The sequence below is a fragment of the Dama dama genome, chromosome 29, assembly GCF_033118175.1.
Source record: "Dama dama isolate Ldn47 chromosome 29, ASM3311817v1, whole genome shotgun sequence".
In the NCBI taxonomy this organism is placed as follows: domain Eukaryota; kingdom Metazoa; phylum Chordata; class Mammalia; order Artiodactyla; family Cervidae; genus Dama; species Dama dama.
The window spans coordinates 58,221,171-58,242,515 of NC_083709.1; the positions used below are offsets into that span (position 1 = coordinate 58,221,171).

Consider the following 21,345-nt stretch of genomic DNA (forward strand, 5'->3'; position numbering starts at 1 on the left):
GTTACAGACTATTTCATGAAAACAGAGAAGGGTCTTCAAGCCAGATGGCAGGAAAAAGTGTGGGGGTAAGGGGGGTTGGAGAGTTATAGGCATGGCTTCCTAGAAGGAAAAGGTGATACTAGAGCAGGCTTTTTTTTTTTTTTTTTGGCTGCGCTGCATGGCTTGTGGGATCTTAGTTCCTCAACTAGGGATCGAACCCAGACCACCACAGTACAAATGTTCCAAGTCCTAATCACTGGACCACCTAGAGCTGGCTTTTTAAAAGCACAGTTAATATTCCAGCTCTAACACCAGCTAATTCTTCCCCATCTGTAACATGACTTTAATGTGATATAACACACCATGCATACAGAAGGTGCTAGGTTAACCACAGCTATTACAACTTTTTAAAATGACATTCCCCTTTACTGTTGTCTCACTCTAGATATCCAAGGAACTGTTATCTGGCTCAAACCAGATATTCCATTCTTTAAAATCTCACATTTTGCCCAATCTATCCACTTCATCCAGGTAACATTATCATTCCATAGTTATACTAAGGGACTAGACAATCTTTACTTTCATTGGTTTAATTATAAATCCTGAGACCAACTCACCACCCCCACCCTACCCCACTCCTCTTACCATGTGTTAATAAGCATAAGAGATAAAAGCAACAAACAAGACAAAATTGCTGTTCCCAAACTGCTCACCATTCTGTGGAACATACTTACTTAGGGTTAAAAGGTTTTTCTTTCTTTTCTTTTTTTTTTACTGTACATAAACCACTAGAATAAAATAACTATAATTTATATATTAGTGTTCTTTTCTCAAGACAGTAATGATTCCCCACCAAACTACTCCACCAAACTTAAGTTCCTGTTAAGTTTTATTAGTACTAGTAAAAATGGAAGGTGCTACCATTTACTGAGCACCTGTTGTATCCAAGATCATCCCAAAGCTTTTGAAACATTCTTTTATTAAAGAATGCAGAGCCTCATTGCCAAGTATCTCCACTACTAAAGCACATGCTGTTTCTCGATTATTTGAAGAACCTCCAACAATACTGTTTTATTACATTTCCATAAACACATTCCTACGCTTCTTACAGACTCAGACCATATTTTACTTCTACTCATGGTGTGTTTCATTACAAGCTACATGAACAAAGGAACATGTCTTACGTTTCTTTTTAATCCACTATAATGCCCAGCATAGCACTGAATGTAGTTAATCATCTGTAATTTTATCACCTGAAGACAGCCATTACAGTTGCTTTGTATTTTTCAGTCTCCTATTACAAATGGTATTTCAACAAACGTATCTGCGTATATTTCAGAGAGATATTACAAAGACATGCCTTGAAGTGGAGTTTCTAGATCAAAGATAGTAAATATTTTTACTAAACTTGATTCAGACTGCCAAAATGCTTCCCAATAGAGACATAGTACTTTTCACTCACAGTTGCAATTAAGTACTTGTTTTAACACCTTACTTAACAAGGGGTGGGAATGCAATGGTACAGTCACACTGGAAAACTGGTTGGCTGTTTGTTGTAAAGTTATACATGCATGTTCCACATATGACCCAGCAATTCCACCAGTAGGAATGAAAGCTTGTGGCTACACAAAGATTTGTACATGAGGGTTTATAGTAACTTTATTCATAACTGTAATAATTTGGGAACAACCCAAATGTCTATCAACCAATCAAAGAATAAACAGAATGAAATACTACTCAGCAATAAAAAGAAAAAAGCCACTGGTACATGCAACGAAATGAATTTCAAAAGCATTATGCCAAGTGAAGGATGCCAGACACAAAAAGCAACTTACTGTATGATTCTATTTATATCATTTTCTGGCAAAGGGAGAACTATAATAACATAAAACAGAGTGCTACCTGCCAGATAACTGAAGATGAGAGAACTGACTACAAAGGGTCAGAAGAGACCTTTTTTGGGGAGTGATAGAAATGTTCCCTATCTTGATAGATGTAATGGCTGCATGATTATCCAGCTTCCAAAATACTTCAAGTTATAAATTTTAAAAAAGTGAATTTATTATATGCCAACTATACCCCTCCTCAAAAAAATCTAAAAAAGAAAAAACACACTATTTTTATTAAACTAAGTATTTGCTAATTTGGCAAGAGGAAAATAATAGGCCATGCACAATTTCATCTGCATTTCCTTGAGGCTGAGCAGTTTTTCACATTTATTATGCTCATTCTTTACTATCTTTAAATTTTTATTTGTTAAATTTACTTTATGGCCATGCCACAAGTCATGCCAAGATGTGAGTTCACCAACCAGGAACTGAACCTGCGCCCCCTGCAGTGGAAGAACAAAGTCTTAACCACTGAACCCCCAAGGAAGTCCCCAGCTCATTCTTTAAAGGAATGTTTATCAAGCACCAAGCAAATACTTGGCACTGAATATATAAAGATGAATAAAACACTGTCACACTCCTGAAGGAGTTCTTTATTTTCTCAATTCTCATTGTCTCTTCACATTTTTAAAAATTTTTTATTCACGGATAATTGCTTTACAGAATTTTGCCATTTTCTGTCAAACCTCAGTATGAATCAGCCTTAGGTATACATATATCCCCACCCTTTTGAAACTCCCTCCCATCTCCCGCCCCATCTCACACCTTTAGGTTGACACAGAGCCCCGGTTTGAGTTTCCTGAGCCCTACAGCAAATTCCCATTGGCTATCTATTTGACATATGACAAGAGAAGACTCTATACATGGACATCACCAGATGGTCAATACCGAAATCAGACTGATTATATTCTTTGCAGCCAAAAATGGAGAAGCTCATACAGTCAGCAAAAACAAGACTGGGAGCTGACTGTGGCTCAGGTCATGAACTCCTTACTGCCAAATTCAGACCTAAATTGAAGAAAGTAGGGAAAACCACTAGACCATTCAGGTATGACCTAAATTAAATCCCTTATGATTATACAGTGGAAGTGAGAAATAGATTTAAGGGACTAGATCTGATAGAGTGCCTGATGAACGATGGACAGAGGTTCATGACACTGTACAGGAGACAGGGATCAAGACCATCCCCATGGAAAACAAAGGCAAAAAAAGCAAAATGGCTGTCTGAGGAGGCCTTACAAATAGCTGTGAAAAGAAGAGAAGCAAAAAGCAAAGGAGAAAAGATAAGATATTCCCATTTGAATGCAGAGTTCCAAAGAATAACAAGGAGAGATAAGAAAGCCTTCCTCAGTGATCAATGCAAAGAAATAGAGGAAAACAATAGAATGGGAAAGATTAGAGATCTCTTCAAGAAAATTAGAGATATGAAGGGAACATTTCATGCAAAGATGGGCACAGAGATGGTAGGGACAGAAATGGTAGGGACCTAATAGAAGCAGAAGATACTAAGAAGAGGTGACAAGAATACACAGAAGAACTGTACAAAAAAGATCTTCATGACCCAGATAATCACGATGGTGAGATCACTCACCTAGAGCCAGACATCCTGGAATGTGAAGTCAAGTAGGCTTTAGAAAGCATTACTACGAACGAAGCTAGTGGAGGTGATGGAATTCCAGTTGAGCTATTTCAAATCCTGAATGATGATGCTGTGAAAGTGCTGCACTCAATATGCCAGCAAATTTGGAAAACTCAGCCATGGCCATAGGACTAGAAAAGGTCAGTTTTCATTCCAATTCCAAAGAAAGGCAATCCCAAAGAACGCTCAAACTACCGCACAATTGCACTTATCTCACACACCAGTAAAGTAATGCTTAAAATTCTCCAAGCCAGGCTTCAGCAATATGTGAACCGTGAACGTCCAGATGTTCAAGCTGGTTTTAGAAAAGGCAGAGGAACCAGAGATCAAATTGCCAACATCTGCTGGATCATCGAAAAAGCAAGAGAGTTCCAGAAAAACATCTATTTCTGCTTTATTGACTATGCCAGAGCCTTTGACTGTGTGGTTCACAATAAACTGTGGAAAATTCTGAAAGAGATGGGAATACCAGACCACCTGACCTGCCTCTTGAGAAACCTATATGCAGGTCAGGAAGCAACAGTTAGAGCTGGACATGGAACAACAGACTGGTTCCAAATAGGAAAAGGAGTACATCAAGGCTGTATATTGTCACCCTGCTTATTTAACTTATATGCAGAGTACATCATGAGAAATGCTGGGCTGGAAGAAGCACAAGCTGGAATCAAGATTGCCGGGAGAAACATCAATAACCTCAGATATGCAGATGACACCACCCTTATGGCAGAAAGTGAAGAGGAACTAAAAAGCCTCTTGATGAAAGTGATAGAGGAGAGTGAAAAAGTTGGCTTAAAGCTCAACATTCAGAAAACTAAGATCATGGCATCTGGTCCCATCACTTCATGGCAAATAGATGGGGCAACAGTGGAAACAATGGCTGACTTTATTTTTTGGGGGGCTCCAAAGTCACTCCAGATGGTGACTGCAGCCATGAAATTAGAAGACGCTTACTCCTTGGAAGGAAAGTTATGACCAACCTAGACAGCATATTAAAAAGCAGAGACACTACTTTGCCAACAAAGGTCTGTCTAGTCAAGGCTACGGTTTTTCCAGTGGTCATGTATGGATGTGAAAGTTGGACTGTGAAGAAAGCAGAGCACCAAAGAATTGATGTATTTGAACTGTGGTGTTGGAGAAGACTCTTGAGAGTCCCTTGGACTGCAAGGAGATCCAAGCAGTCCATCCTAAAGGAGATCAGTCCTGGGTGTTCATTGGAAGGACTGATGCTGAAGCTTCAACTCCAGTACTTTGGCCACCTCATGTGAAGAGCTGACTCATTGGAAAAGACCCTGATGCTAGGAGGAATTGGGGCCAGGAGGAGAAAGGGGACGACAGAGGATGAGATGGCTGGATGGCATCACTGACTTGATGGACATGAGTTTGAGTCAACTCTGGGAGTTGGTGATAAGACAGGGAGGCCTGGTGTGCTGCGATTCATGGGGTCGCAAAGAGTCAAACACGACTGAGCGACTGAACTGAACTAAGTTTCCATGTTTCTCTTTCCATACATCTCACCCTCTCCCCATGTCCATAAGTCTATTCTCTATGTCTTTTCTCCATTGCTGCCCTGTAAATAAATTCTTCAGAACCATTTTTCTAGATTCTGTATATGTGCATTAGAATACGATATGTATCTTTCTCTTTCTGACTCACTTCACTCTGTATGATAGGTTCTAGGTTCATCCACCTCATCAGAACTGACTCAAATGTGTTCTTTTTTATGGCTGAGTAATATTCCATTGTGCATATGTACCACAACTTCTTTATCCATTCATCTGTCAATGGGCATCTAGGTTGCTTCCATGTTCTAGCTATTGTAAATAGTGCTTCAATGAACAGTGGGATACATGTGTCTTTTTCAACCCTGGTTTCCTCAGAATATACTCCTAGGAGTGGGATTGCTGGCTCATATGGTGGTTTTATTCCTAGTTTTTTTAAGGAATCTCCATACTGTCTTCCATAGTTGCTGTATCTGTTTACATCCCCACCAACAGTGCAAGAGCGTTCCCTTTTCTCCACACCCTCTCCAGAATTTATTATTTGTGGAATTTGTGATGATGGCCATTCTGACTGGTATGAGGTGATATCTCATTGTAGTTTTGATATGCATTTCTCTAATAATGAGTGATGTTGAGCATCTTTTCATGTGTTTGTTAGCCATCTGTGTGTCTTCTTTGGAGAAATGTTGTTTAGGTCTTTTCCCCACTTTTTCACTGGGTTGTTTGTTTTCCTGGTATTGAGTTATATGAGCTGCTTGTATATTTTAGAAATTAATCCTCTGTCAGTTATTTCATTTGCTATTATTTTCTCCCATTCCTAGGGTTGTCTTTTCACCTTGCTTATAGTTTCCTTTCCTGTGCAAAAGCTTTCAAGTTTAATCAGGTCCCACTTGTTTACTTTTGTTTTTATTTCCATTACCCTAGGAGGTGGATCATAGAGGATTTTGCTTGGATTAATGTCATCGAGTGTTCTGTCTCTGTTTTTCTCTAAGAGTTTTATAGTTTCTGGTCTTACATTTAGGTCTTTAATCCATTTTGTCTTCACATTTTTTAATGGAAATACCAGAAGCAAAGAAACGTTTTTTCCTTGACTTTAAGTATAATGTACGCTCAATAACAGAAAGCTAACATAACTTGAATAACATAAAATAAAATCAAACCCATGTCTAATCCTAATAAATACAGACAACCACTTGAAAACTTAATGTATCTCCTTGCAGTATCTCCTTTCCTTGATGCATTAGAATGAGATATTACATGTACAGTTTTGCATCTTAGAGCCCAGGGAAACAAACAACTATAGCCAAGAACCAGCAGGAACAAGAGAAAGCAGAGGCTGACCTGCAAACAGCTGAGATGTCACAATTATCGCACTGAATACACTCTGTGTTTTCAGAGAAGTAAAAGACCATCAAGAAAATACATGCAGAGAACAGCACATTCTTAAATGACAAAGCTGACCAAAACCAAACAAACAAAATAACAAAAATAACCTCCCCCCCCCCAACACACACAAAGTCCCCATCAAATGGAAATAAAATAGATATTAGACACAGAGAAAGAAAAAAATTGTGAATGGGAAGATAGGTCAGAAAAAATTACCTAGAACACAGGACAGAGAGACCAACACAAGAAAAAAAATAGCAAGTAAAGCAAAGTGAAAGCTTTGTGAGTGAGAAGGTAGAGAGTACATCTGACTGCATTTTCAGAAGAAGAGAAAAAGAATGTGGGAGAGGAGGTATATAAAGAAATAATAACTGTTATTATTTATGTTGATGTTACGCTTGTCTCATATTGGCAAGTGGCGACCTGTTTTAAGCTAAGATTTTTCAGAACTGATGAAAAAATTTACAGACTCAGGTAGCCCAACAAACTGTATAGTTTTTAAAAAGAATAATTCATACCTGCATATAATATTGAGCCTGAAAAAAACTACAAAGTGAAAATCTTAAAAAACAAACCTGATTACTCAAAGAAGCAACAATTAAAATAGCTGAATTCTAAACAGAAAAAATAGAAACTGCTGGAATGACATCTTAAATGTGCTGAAAGCTATATGCCAACTTTGTACTCCATACCTAGAGTTGCTATAGAACTAGAAATATCAGCATAAACTCACAGTCTGTAAACATGACCTCGTTTATAGACATAGAAGGATACATACATATACTTATAAAAAGGCCTAGAAGCAACACCATGATGGTGGGAGAATCCAGAATTTCGTCTCTACATACCATTGCCCAGTAAATGGAACCAGGAATCCTTAGAAAAACTGGCTGATCTCAGGCAGAAAAAGTGGAAGATGAGCCCAGAATACCTAGTTATGCCAGAAAGGAGATGCTCAGACAATGGCAGGGATATGTCAAAAGGACATAGGAGCCAGCTTGAAGGAGATCCCATTTTGTTGAATTTGGGATACATTGATTTAAATCATTTATATCCTTAAGGTTCTAAAAGTTCCAGTTAAGAGACAGTGATTATTAGACTAGATGAAGTGAAGTGGAAGTCGCTCAGATGTGTAAAACTCTTTGCAACCCCATGGACTATACAGTCCATGGAGTTTTCCAGGTCAGAATACTGGAGTGGGTAGCCATTCCCTTCTCCAGGGGATCTTCCCCAACCCAGGGATTGAACCCAGGTCTCCCTCATTGCAGGTGGATTCTTTACCAGCTGAGCCACCAGGGAAGCAAAATTTAACTATATGCTGTATATAAGAGATACATCTAAAACATAAAGATACAGAAAGGATTTAAGTATTGAAACATGTAAATTATGATATGTGAAACAAATCGGCAGTCCAGGTTCAATGCATGATATAGGGTGCTCAGGGCTGGTGCACTGGGATGACCCAGAGGGATGGAATGGGGAGGGACGTGGGTGAGGGATTCAGGATGGGGGACACATGTACACCCATGGCGGATTCATGTCAATGTATGGCAAAACCAATACAATAAAGAAAATAAATAAAACTAGAAAAAAAGAAAGAAAGATCCACCATACAATTACTAAAAGCTCCGTAACTATATTAATATGCCCACTTAAATAAACATGGCTTGCAACCATGCAAAACAGACAATCGGCACCCAACCCCAGCAAAAAGCTTTATAGGCAGGGTAGGGAGATGTTGCAGGTAGAAGTAGGGTGACTGGCGGTCACTGTCCAATCATTTTCCAATGCAGACTTTTAATTAATCCTCTTCTTTTCTGTCCTGCATTTCATCCTCACTCTTTATTAGGCCATGCTTTCATAAATTCTGCTCCTTTTCCATTCAGTTTTTCCAGTGAATTAAATTTCTGGTCTCCTGGCTAAGTATGGTCTGGAAATGGGCATAAGGTGGGTGTCTTGGTTACATAAGAGGTCAGCTATTCCCTATATATAGACTTTCAATTTATGTTTGTTTCATTTGGTGCCTCATTTTCTATGGTTATTCCAGGCCAACTGGCTGTATTCACATTGGTTTCTTTGCAAAACTTATCCACCTACTCCATCTTCTAAAATATTGTTACATTCTTTTGTCCCCTCATGACATCCTGCCATTCTTTATCCATGTTTATAACTTTTTATAAACTGTTAACATGATCTCAATGAGGAACTAATGTATGTGTCCAATGTGTCCAATCATCTACCTTTTATAGGCAATCGCTCATGTTTTTAAAAATTCTGTAGCTTTACAGTGCTCTAAACTCTGATAGGCTCCATTTCTCATTACACATTACAAAGATCCCCTTTGGTACTTTAACTTGTTAATTCTTCCAGATGAAGGTAGATTCACTTTGGTAACTGCCTGCCTTCCACTTTCCAACTATGTATCAGGGCATGAGTGTACACACACACACACACACACACACACACACACACACACACACACACTCCTGCACCCCCACTTTTAAAACTAAATTACATATAAATGCATTTAAGGGGTACTAGTCACCATGAAAAACAGGATGCATAGGCACTTTTCTGCATTTTGCCAAATCAGAGCCTTTCCCAAAGGATATATGCATACATAACAGTTCCCTTGAAAAGCTCACTAGTTTCCCCAAACCTGGAAAACATTCAAGTGAGTACCTTAAATACCCCTCAGAGCATTTTATAAGTTAATAATATTCCCAACTCTAATTTCATACACTGTGGCAAATTTTTCATTACAATTTAACTTCCAACATAACTTTTTAGTATTCCAGAATGGCTAGTGGGCACATTTCTCATTACATATGAATATACTGATATTCTGGTCTATATAAGCATCAGTTCAGTTGCATCCAACTTTTTGCGACCCCATGAACAGCGGCACGCCAGGCCTCCCTGTCCATCACCAACTCCCAGAGTTTATACAAACTCATGTCCATTGATATCATGTCAGTGATACCATCCAACCATCTCGTCCTCTGTCCGTCCCCTTCTCTTCCTGCCTTCAATCTTACCCAGCATCAGGGTTTTTCAAATGAGTCAGTTCTTCACATCAGGTGGCCAAAGTATTCGAGTTTCAGCTTTAGCATCAGCCCTTCCCATGAATATTCAGGACTGATTTCCTTTAGGATGGACTGGTTGGATCTCCTTGCAGTCCAAGGGACTCTCAAGAGTCTTCTCCAACACCGCAGTTCAAAAGCATCAATTCTTCGGCACTCAGCTTTCTTCACAGTCCAACTCTTACATCCATACATGACTACTGGAAAGACCATAGCCTTGACTAGATGGACCTTTGTTGGCCAAGTAATGTCTTTGCTTTATAATATGTTGTCTAGGTCTGTCATAACTTTTCTTCCAAGGAGTAAGCGTCTTTTAATTTCATGGCTACAGTCACCATCTGCAATGATTTTGAAGCCCCCCCAAAATAAAATCTGTCACTGTTTCCACTATTTCCCCATCTATTTGCCGTGAAGTGATGGGACTGGATGCCCTGATCTTAGTTTTCTGAATGTTGAGCTTTAAGCCAACTTTTTCATTCTCCTCTTTCACTTTCATCAAGAGGCTCTTTAGTTCCTCTTCACTTTCTGCCATAAAGGTGGTGTCATCTGCATAAGTTAGAGTGAAATTGTCCCCAAGGGGCTGGGGACACATTCTCAGTTTACAGATGAAACTAATTTTCCAAGTCCACATGACTTAAGCCCAAACCACAGGAATGTTATGAATTTACCAATGTAAATGCCATTTCATCATCATGTCTCTTAGCAGCCAGTCTTCTGTGGCATCTTACTCTGATCCTTATTTCAAAGTCTAAAACAACACATCCATTTATACACATAACAGTTAACTCTAAGTGTGGAAGAAGCACTAGATTCCTGCCCTTGTAAAACTTAGAAACTAGCAGGGGAAACAAAATGATGAGTGACTACACCACAATGCATTAAATGCTGACAGACTTGTGAGAATATAAAAGAGAAATAACATAATATTTAACCCAATCTGAAAGGATCTCCTGAGCAGTGTTAAAGAGCACATAGGGAAGAGCCAAATGAAAATCGAGAGGAAACAGAAAGGGCTTTCTAGGTCAGAAGACTAGTACCTGAGGTAAGGACAAGGAAGGGCAGTAAAAACAAAACAAAACAAAAACATGAAGCTGGGACACAAGACAGAAGAGAGATCACAAAGGGCCCTGTACACTGTACACGCCCAGAAGGGTTTAGGTTACCAACAAAGCTAGACTTTCATGCAGGAGAGATCTGATAAGAATAGATTTGCACATTGGTTAAGACCACTCTGGTGGTAAATGGAGAACTCAAAGGAGTGTAAAGCCTTGAAGATAACTTACAAGTACAGTGGTTGAGAAACCCTGGATTATAAAGAGATACAAGAGCTATTAATGAGTTTTAGGAGGTAAAACTTATAGACTGACTAGATGCACATGGAGAAGAGAGGTTAAACTCCTATACCAGTTTTCTGGTTGGGGAAATCTGAGTAGATGATGGAACACAAAAGGCAAAGGGGAAGCATGGGCATCATTTCCTCCAGGAAATGATTTCCATGCATCAGGAAGCATCTGTGGTGCATCCAAGTTGGACACCCTGGCTTGGAGCATAAGAGAAACTCCCTGGTAAGAAGAGTGGAAGCCCTCTTCTTAACTGATCTCATGTTAACAAACATGCTGCATTAACTGTGATGCCAATGACAGACCACAGGCCACACCTCAGCACATCTACTCTTATCGAACAGTTTACTTACCAAGGGCCACATGTATTTGCTCCAGGCAGTTGTAACTGTTGTTGTTATGTAACTTAATAAAATATTAATAAACCAATAAACATTCAAAAAGAAAAATTGTTTCTATGAAAGTTAAGTCAGATGGTCTGGAAATACACAGAACCTTACATAACTCAATAACTGGCATGAAAAATTTTAGACACAGAAACACACAGTCAGAATAAAGGTAAGTTGTAGACTGACCCAGTGCAAGCCTGCAGAGGTAGCTGATTAGGCAGTCAAGGGGTTGGATCTGGGCTGTCAGCCCATCTGCCATATATAAGCTCCACAACTTTTCTGCTAGTTACTTAACCCAAGATTCAGTTTCTTCAACTATATAGTAAACCCCATTTCAACATATGGTTGTTCTGAGACTACACAGATATTTTGTAAGTGGCCAACATTATGCCTAACCACAAGGAAGCAAATACCCAGTTGGTAATGCTATCTTTTAGTCATTCCTTCAGAAAAGGAGTACTTCTCTTTTAAGGAAGACTCAAAAGTTTGAGATACTTGCTTCATATCATGGCTATATATTACGCTGCTCTCATCTGTCCTATGGACTTCTAAAAAGAAGTTTGGAAAAGACCTACTATGACCTGGAGGCTTAGACCTACTGACTACATCTCTGGTAAGCTAAATCATTAAAGAGAGAAAGTGACAGAACCTACCAACAGAACTACACAAATACTCAAGACCAAGAACTCAGTATTTACTTGACTTTTATGTATATAGTCTTTCTTAATAAGGATTATCTATCTTACTAAAAAAGAAAAGTACATTTACCTTAATTATCATTATTTCCCCTTTATTTTAAAGGAACAGGATAAAATGGGCAATTTCCCTTAGGCTTCGGATGGAAAGGACCATGTGATACTCATCATTTGATTTCTAGCAACTAGCAATAAGATGCAGTAAAAAGGTTTTTGCATAAATGAAGTTATATTTCTACTCTTTCTTAAATTTAAAGGAGATACATAAGTTATCATACCTTCTCTTTCCCCATACATATATACACCGGGGAGGAGGATTTCATGGGAGAGATTAAGTGCTTCCCCTCCAATGTTTCATTACAGAAATTTTAAAAGACCACTCTCCTGAACAGAAGTGCTGTTTCTCCATGGAGTGGAGAATTGGGAAGATGAGGGGATGATTATCATTGAATTAATAATTAGTACCTCTTTGGGCTTCCCTGTAGCTCAGTCAGTAAAGAATCTGCTTGCAATGCAGGAGACCTAGGTTCAATTTCTGAGTCAGGAAGATCCCCTGGAGAAGGATATGGCAACCCACTCTAGTATTTTTGCCTGGAGAATCCCATGGACAGAGGAGCCTAGTGGGCTACAGTCCATGGGGTCGCAAGAGTTGGACACGACTTAGTAACTAAACCACCACCACCTCTTTGAAATTATGGCTGCTATGAGACTGACCTAGTATGGATATACAACTTTTGGGGATTCCACTGCTTTTGGAGGGACTAGCTATGATTGGAGGAACTGCACCACTAACTAGAATGCAGTGTAAAGTAAACTATGAAGGTTTTAAAACATATACAACATTGCAAGAGAGTTCCCTTTTCTCCACACCCTTTCCAGCATTTATTGTTTGTAGATATTTTGGTGATGGCCATTCTGACCAGTGTGAAGTGATACTTCATTGTAGTTTAGATTTGCATTTCTAATAATGAGTGATGTTGAGCATCTTTTAATGTGTTTATTAGCCATCTGTATGTCTTCTTTGGAGAAATGCCTGCACTGTTGGTGGGATATAAATTGATACAGCTATTATAGAGAACCGTAGGGAGATTCCTTAAAAAAGCGAGGAATAAAAATATCATACAATGCAACAATCTCACTATGGTTCCAAAACCATAATTGGAAAAGACACATGTACCCCAATGCTCACTGCAGCACTGTTTATAAGAGCTAGGACATGGAGGCAACCTAGATGTCCACTGACAGATGAATGGATAAAGAAGTTGTGGTACATATATAATAGAATATTACTCAGCCATAAAAAATGCAGAGTAAATTCTGATGAAGTAAATGAACCTAGTGCCTGTTATACAGAGTGAAGTATGTCAGAAAGAGGAAAACAAATACTGTATATTAACGCATGTACATGGAGTCTGGAAAGACAGTACTGATGAACCTATTTGCAGGGCTGCAGTGGAGACACAGACATAATGAGCAGACCTGTGGACGCAGTGGAAGAAGGAGAGGGTGGGACGAATTAAGAGTAGCATGGAAAAATATACATTGCCACATGTACAGTGGATAGCCAGTGACAATTTGCTGTATGATGAAGGAAACTCAAACCTGGTGCTCTGTGACAACAGAGAGGGGTGGAATGGGGCGGGAGATGGAAGAGAGGTTCAGGAGGAAGGGGGCATATGTGACATATGGCTGATTCATGTTGATGTATGGCAGAAACCAACACGATATTATATAGCAAATTATCCTCCAATTAAAAATATATTATGAAAAAAACCAAACGTAAAACATAATGACAACTTTCGTGAATATTTAGTACTATGTGTGAAGTTACCAAATGCAGGACAGCTACAAGTACTCAGATTAATGTAGAAGTTCTAATAAATACTGAGGAACTTACCTAGATTTATCCAAATTCCACCTGGCTTGAGTATTTTCCATATTGTATCAATATAATCAATTACATTGTGAGCTGTGTCTATGAAGAAACAGGTAGCAATACAGTCCCAGGTATCTATTTAAGGAAAATCAAATTACTACATGTTATGCTATTTTGCCTTTCTTTTCATGAATTCTATAAATGAACCAGTTACCTCTTTACAGATATGAATATTTAACTGCAGAGGTACAGAAGCTAAACTCTTCCAATCAAATACTATAACCTAGGCAACCAAATAATCATTTACAAAATACGCCGTCATTCATAAAAGCTTTTATTGCTAATTTGATAACGTAACCAATTTGGAAATCATTTTTGATAACCTATATCACTATATCTTCACCAAATAATATTTATGAGTTTTATGTATAATCTTTTCAATTTCTAGCTTTATTTAAATCAGTTATGATGACTCTAATAAAAATTTTTAAGAATTAAAGATTTTTTTAAATTTAAAAATAAAACCAGTTGCAATGAAAGTAACAGTCATTTTAAGTTGTGATTTAAACCAGTGTTAACTACCAATTCTGGAAGGTTTCAAAAAAGACTGAATGCATCTGCTGCCACCTGAGAAATGAATGGTATCAAAATACACAAGCATCCACCAGTACCTGGGGGAAATGCCAATTAAAAGGGGGGACGGGACAGTCAGCAGCAGAGGGTGAAAAGCCAACAGAGAACCGTCTGCCTTCTGGAGCTGGAGGCCGTGGCTTGGCACAGAGACAGAAAAGACTGCGCTGAAAGTGGCTGGCTGTACAGATAAGGCCCTCCATCCAACCGGGGATCACCTTCCCCAGCTCCTCTTTCAAACCGTGCTCCAGAAGAAAGTCATTTTTACTTGCCAAAGCAATGTTTTTCATTATCTCACTTCTATTTTGAGACCCTGCTCCCTAACTTATCCTAACACCACGTCTCTCCTTGTACCTTCAGTGCAGGATCTCCCAGTGCCGGCATTCAGGGAAAAACAGTAACTTCACTACCTCGTTACTCTCCTGCTCTCATCTCTCCAAGGCCTCCCGTTCCGCTTTGAGTACAATTTGAAGTCTTAGCTACGGCCTACAAGTCTGTCTCACCAAACCCTCTCTAACCTCACCTCCCATCACCCGCCCACTGCTCACATCACAGCCAAACTGATCCTCTAGCTCTTCTTGAGCAGAACAAGTGTCCTTCACACCCCGGAATCCTCCTTCGTTTGCGTTTCCTCTGTCTGCAACACTTTCCCCCATATATCTGAATGACTTGCCTCTTCAGTCTTACAAGGTTCTCTGCTCAATTTTTAAGTTCCCCCTAAGAAAGACCTTCTTGGTAATTCCATATAAAACAGCAGACCCTCCCCAGCCAATCATTATCCCCTTTACCTGCCTTATTTTTCTCCCTCACAATATTAATTTGTTATTGCCTCTCTCCAAACTAGAATACGGGTTCCCTGTGAACAGGACCTTTGTTTTCCTCATTGCTGTCTCTGCAGGACCTGGAATGTACCTCCTACTTAGCAGGTGCTCAACAAATACCTGTTAAACAAACAAACTTGCTCACCCCTCAGCCTTCTTTTTTTCTTTTCATTGACAAGTCTCTCTCCTCTTTCCCCATTATCATCTCCCTTTCTCTAATGACTAACTCAAATTTCTTCTACCTTTTGCCAGGCTCAAGTCCAAACTTCACAGTCTGATTGTAAAGGGCCTCCACACTCTGGAACCAACCTACTTCTCTAGCCTCATCGCCCATTAAATCCCACAAAGTCCTTTTTCCTTGTAGCCAGGCCATTACCATCCCTGATTACCTACTCATTCATATCTTTGTACCTCTGAATGCCATTCCTCCCTATTCTTCAAGTCACTGTCCATGTTGTCTTATATTAATAGACCCAACAGAGTCTAAATTTCTCAACTGCAGATCCCATATTTCTTTATAGTTCCCATGACTGTCTTATAGATAACTCTGAAAATATTCTATTGATAAACTGTCACTGAACTATACCTTAAATTCTACCATCAAAATGAATAACAACTTTGGCTCAGTACAAAATTAGCTCATTAAATTTAGAATAAAGGATGTGATTTTTAAAATGCTTGCTTTGGACTTACTGCACTCTGAGTATATCTCCTGAAAATCTCCTGCTGTCATAGAAAAGTTAGAACCGGGAGGAAGACTGTGGGGGTCAACATCAGGGAAAAAGATGGGTCGAATCTGATCAGCTGACCTCCGGTTATTGCTAAACTGATGAATCCAGGGATAAAGCTTATATTTATTAATTTCAGAACATCTGTAAAATATGAGCATAAAATTCAGTGTTAACTAAATATTTTACCAAGAAAATCTACTTTAAATACCAAAATTTATAATCTGATTGAAGATTTACTTATATAACTAAAAAAAGGGTTACCACTATACTCTACCCAATTATCTGAAACTCCACATATGCATGTAGATGAGTAACCAATCATGGATTAAAAGACAGAAACAAAATTAAGGTAAATTCAGATATGCAAATGTGCTGTTCATTCAAATTTTTAAACACATACTGTTAAAACTTGAGCCCAAGTGAAAAACAGTCTATTTTTTTTTTCAAAAAATAGTATGTTTTGTTACCTAATTATTTTAATTTTTTTGTAACACTCTCCTTTTTACCTTTTCACTAACTTCTAACTCACACTGCTACCAAGACAACATATTGTTTAAACAAGGCAGCTATTTATTTTTTCTCTAACATACCTCTTCTGGATTTAAAGACTATTTTCCACTACTTTATAAATGAGGCCACAGAAGTTCTGAGAAATCTTTCCAACTCAGTTATGTGGAGTCATTTTATGAGAATTTGATTAAGTAAAAAAAATGTGATCACCACATTAAAATCTTATCCCACTGAAGAAACAAAGGGCTGAATAAGCTTAAGGAACAATAAGAAAACACTCCTTCCTGGACAATACTCAGCCCTAAATTCTGCAGAGAAATTATTTCAGTTTCATGAATACCCAACACTTTTTAAAACATCACTTACCCATCCTGTTCAACATTCTGTTAACTAGGCAACTAATTAAAGTAGTAACTGTATAAGCAATTTAATTTTGATACAAGAAACACTTATGATATATACCATAATTAGACACTATGCACTTCTCTTCAAATTCAGAATTTTTCAAAAATAGGGTAAGTCAATCCGATTCTGAGAAATTACTGTTTCTAGCAAAAAGTAAATTAAATACCTGTTGAGTACAAAGTTGGAAGAAAAAAGCATAAAAAAACTCCATTCATTTCCTTGACAAGCATAACCTAGCATAGCTATTTCCCAGGCCAGTCTTCCTAGTCCAGCACCAGGTACCAGAATATTTACTTTAGAAGGATCCCTGAAATGAAATAAGGCAATTATGTCCAAACTCCTCAAAGGAAAGGGGAGGAAAAAAAAAAGACAAAATCCATATTAACAATTAAAAACTTAAGATATTTAATAAGAATAAGCTCACTCAATGCTCTGACTTCTTAAATTTGAGAAATACTTCTAAATATCAATGAGAAATAAGCATATAAGGAATTATCAAATGTTAGCAGACTAGGGTTTTATCCCCAAAGTATTATTTTTCAGAAGAAAAACTGTCTTCTTTAAGACTTATGAAGATACGCCTAGCTATCACCTGTCTTGGAAAGACAAATCATTCCAAAGGAATCTCTGTACATACAAAGAAACTGAACACAATTATTTCAGCAAATGAAACAGTAAAAACAAAACTTTATTTCTAAATTCTGTTTCTAATACAATGGTTTATATAGCCAAATCAAGTACAAGCAGATTTTAATGTGTCAGGTCTCTCTTTAAAATCTGATATATTTCAGTTGGCAGAAGAATTTGGAGCTGGGATATTCTTATAAGGAAGATAGGGAACTGCTTTCTAATTGAGCACTGCTGTTGTTGTGGTTAAGTTGCTCAGTTGTGTCCAACTCTCTGCAACCCCATGAATTGCAGCCCGCCAGGTTCCTCTGTCCATGAGATTTCCCAGGCAAGAATACTAGAGTGGGTTGCCATTTCCTTCTTCATTAATTGAACATACATAATGGCAAAGACATCACACCATGCCACAGGTTTGCAACCAAACTGTTCTCCACTTACTACCATGACCTTACCATCACAAATTTCCTTTGCTATTACATCTGCCATTCTACTTTCAGATCACCAAAAAGCCTTAGCAAAGCAAAGACCTTTCAGGACTTCTGGCTCAATATAATCTTAAGGAAACTAAAATGGTATTCTTGTGGAAAACCAAAGAAAAAAGTATATAATCAGCTGTTATCACGTCAATGAAAAGGGAATTTCACTACTGTCTGTATTCCCCAAATTTAGCTCATAAAACAAATCCAGTTTCCAAATCTACTCCCATGAACACTTCTTTATCTTTAAACTGTATGGTCTTTAAGTTTGATGTGCTCCAAACAGCAACAGGACTTTTTACTAGCAGCTCATATGATAACCTTTAGCATTCCCCACTTTGAAAACAAACGAACAGAACTATGGGGCTTTTCAAAATTCAGTCTACAAATATAGTAACAAGAGGATTTGTCTAGGGTCTTTCAATCTTAGATATATATGGAACATATATTTGTATAAAAACCTCAACGAAGTCTATTTAGCCTGTTTCACAGCTGAATTTTATATATACAATAAGGCATACACTGAAATTTGTTTAAAAATGATTTCTGACAAATAGGCTTATTGTGATTAGTAAGATATTCTTTAATACTTGACATGGGCAAACTAAAACCAAGGTGCCTTATAAAAGTTTTCACTAAGATAAAATAGAATGTTGCCTTTTCATTCCAGATTATATACAATATGTCCATGTGTATGAACACTTTGATTTTTAATAAAGAAAATGGGAACATCTCATTTGGTTCATGCCTACCTATATGGGTTATCTAACATATTTTTAACACATATTTTTTACACATATATTTTTAACACTAGATTTTAAAAACCTCCTATCTGTAGGACACCATGCTGGCCCTTGTATAAAGGACCCATCATCATCTTCTACTCCCTTCTAGACCCAGCAAAACATTTACTCTCTAGAACTACCTCTTATCTTTTCTCAGTTTCTATTTGTCCAATCAAAAACATGCATTTTCCCCAAGTGGCTCTGTTCAGCAATTTTTTTTAAAAAAATCAAGGTAATACAACAGAAAATATAAAGGATCTGGAAGTAAATTCATAGAATATTTAAATCTTTATCCAAATAATCAATAATAATCAATTTCTAAGAAAGTAAAAGACTACCATGCAGACATTAGAAATCATGCCAACCTTAACTTAAAGGAAAGCTGTATTAATAACAGTACTAATATTTTGTTCACTTAAAGTTAGCTTTTTGACAGCTATTATTAAGTACTCCTGAACTAATCAAGCTTATAGAACTCTATTCCTACCTTGTGGCAGAAAGTTTCTATATAGAACTGCTATTGAAAGGCTGTCCTAAAGCCACAGAATATAAAGAATATAGCAAGCCTTACCTTAAGAGTTAGTAGAGATTACTATAGATCTACCAATTATTTGTATTAAGAAAAAAAAGATTTCAGTAGACATACTAAAGGAAACACATAAAACAAACTAAGAACTGAAAAACTGATCAAGAATCAAGCAATGAATGGGAGAATTTTTTGCCAAACCTTTGCTCTTAGAATTTTTTTTTCTATTGGGTCTTCATATAAGGGACATTAACAGCATACAAGAAAAAGTCTCTAATCACAATGTATATAAAACAAAGGCTTTCTAAAAGGCATTTTCAACTGAGTCTTTATGAAGTCTAGGGCATTTTCTATGAAAATATGAGAAATGTAAATCTAAGTTTAGACCTTTTCGGTGAGCTGACTTTAAACTTAGAAAACCAGGAGCCATATAATTAATATGTGCCTCAGTAATCAAGTGTTGCCTGCTTGAGATTCTTAGCAAAAAACTGGCAAGTAAACAAGTGTATGTAGTTATTAGGCTGGACTATGGATGAGCAATCTTTTTTGCCTTTTCATACTGTTCATGGGGTTCTCAAGGCAAGAATACTGAAGTGGTTTGTCATTCCCTCCGCCAGTGATGCAGGGAAAGATTGAAGGCGAGAGGAGAAGGGGACAACAGAGGATGAGATGTTTGGATGGCATCACCGACTCAATGCACATGAACTTGGGTAGGGTCTGGGAGTTGGTGATGGACAGGGAGGCCTGGTGTGCTGCAGTCCATGGGGTCGCAGAGTCGGACACAACTGAGCGATTGAACTGAATTGATAGATAAGCAATATATTTACTACAAATGTAACACCTCTGATAATAGTGGGAAACTTCCAATGCTCTTCCAGACAAGCAAGAATAAAGAGTACGGCTGCACCGTGGTTGGCCATGTTTATACCAGCCTTTGCTCTCCAGCTATTTTACCATCAGTAAATGCTGTTCTTGGGAGAAGTTTCCTTTATTGTACACAGAATAATTTTTGCACAGTACCTGCAAATAAGCGAACACACAAAATACTTTTTCTTCGTGTGTCAGCATGATGACACGTAGCTGACCCCTGGTGGTAAGTGTTAGGTACAACTTTCAAGGGTTTGGTTCTATTACAATCACAATTCACACGGTGGAAGCCACCACCCACATGTGGCTGCTAACTACTTAAAATATGATTAGTTCTATTGAAATGTGCTACATGTATAAAATAAATGCCAATATTCAAAGACAGTATAAAGGAATGTAAAATATCTCATTAAAATCTTGTATACTGTAACATATGTTAATATGTTTTAGATATACTGGGTTATTAAAGTATATTATTAATCTCACCTGTTTCACTTTTCATGTGACTACTAGAAAATTTAAAATAACACAGGCGACTTGCAATGTATTTCTATTGAACACTGCTAATCCATACAGACAACTCATAAACACATGATTTTGGGCAAAAAACAACTGTGAAATGATATCACAAACCATTATATGATCTTTTAAAACATACAGAACACAATGTGTTATTCATATATGTATATATAAACATGTAGCTAATGTAGAAAGCTAAGATTAGAATAACAAATTTATGCTAGTTGTTATCTCCATAAAGAGAGAAGGATGTGCTCTGTATGGTCTGCAAAGCAGTTTCAACTGATAAACAACAAGAGATCTAAAATAAATATGGCAAAATGTCAAGGTTTAATAGAGATGGATGTTGAGACACTTTATTCAAACTAGAAAATGGTTTAGAAATCAGAATTAGTGTCTAGTCCCTTCAAAAGTATGGTCCCAACTTAGTTATCTACTTCCAACAAAGAACTTCGTACATCACCAAGACAACTTCTAATCAATTCCAGAAAACACTTTCTCACCTTAATCTTGAGAGCTCCAACATACCTGCAGACACTTAAATGATCACCTTATCTATAGTCTTTCTTTTCCCAAATATCCCAGGCAAAGCTTTAACTCACTTCTCAGCGCTTTCAGTGCTTCATTCATACCTTTCTTTATATGCCCAGTTCATCACTTTGCTTCTGTCATT

The 21,345-nt window shown here is 37.7% G+C and overlaps 1 protein-coding gene across 1 annotated transcript in view; it reads right to left on the minus strand.

Annotated features, from left to right (window-relative positions):
• Positions 1-21,345, minus strand: part of CARNMT1 (carnosine N-methyltransferase 1) — a 41,540-nt gene that overhangs the window by 3,869 nt on the left and 16,326 nt on the right. Inside the window, exons 4-6 of the mRNA XM_061132492.1 lie at positions 17,039-17,179; positions 15,920-16,098; positions 13,797-13,910 (exon numbers count right to left, since the gene is read on the minus strand). Coding sequence (XP_060988475.1) covers positions 13,797-13,910; positions 15,920-16,098; positions 17,039-17,179 — 434 coding nt within the window. The remainder of the gene's footprint in view (positions 1-13,796; positions 13,911-15,919; positions 16,099-17,038; positions 17,180-21,345) is intronic.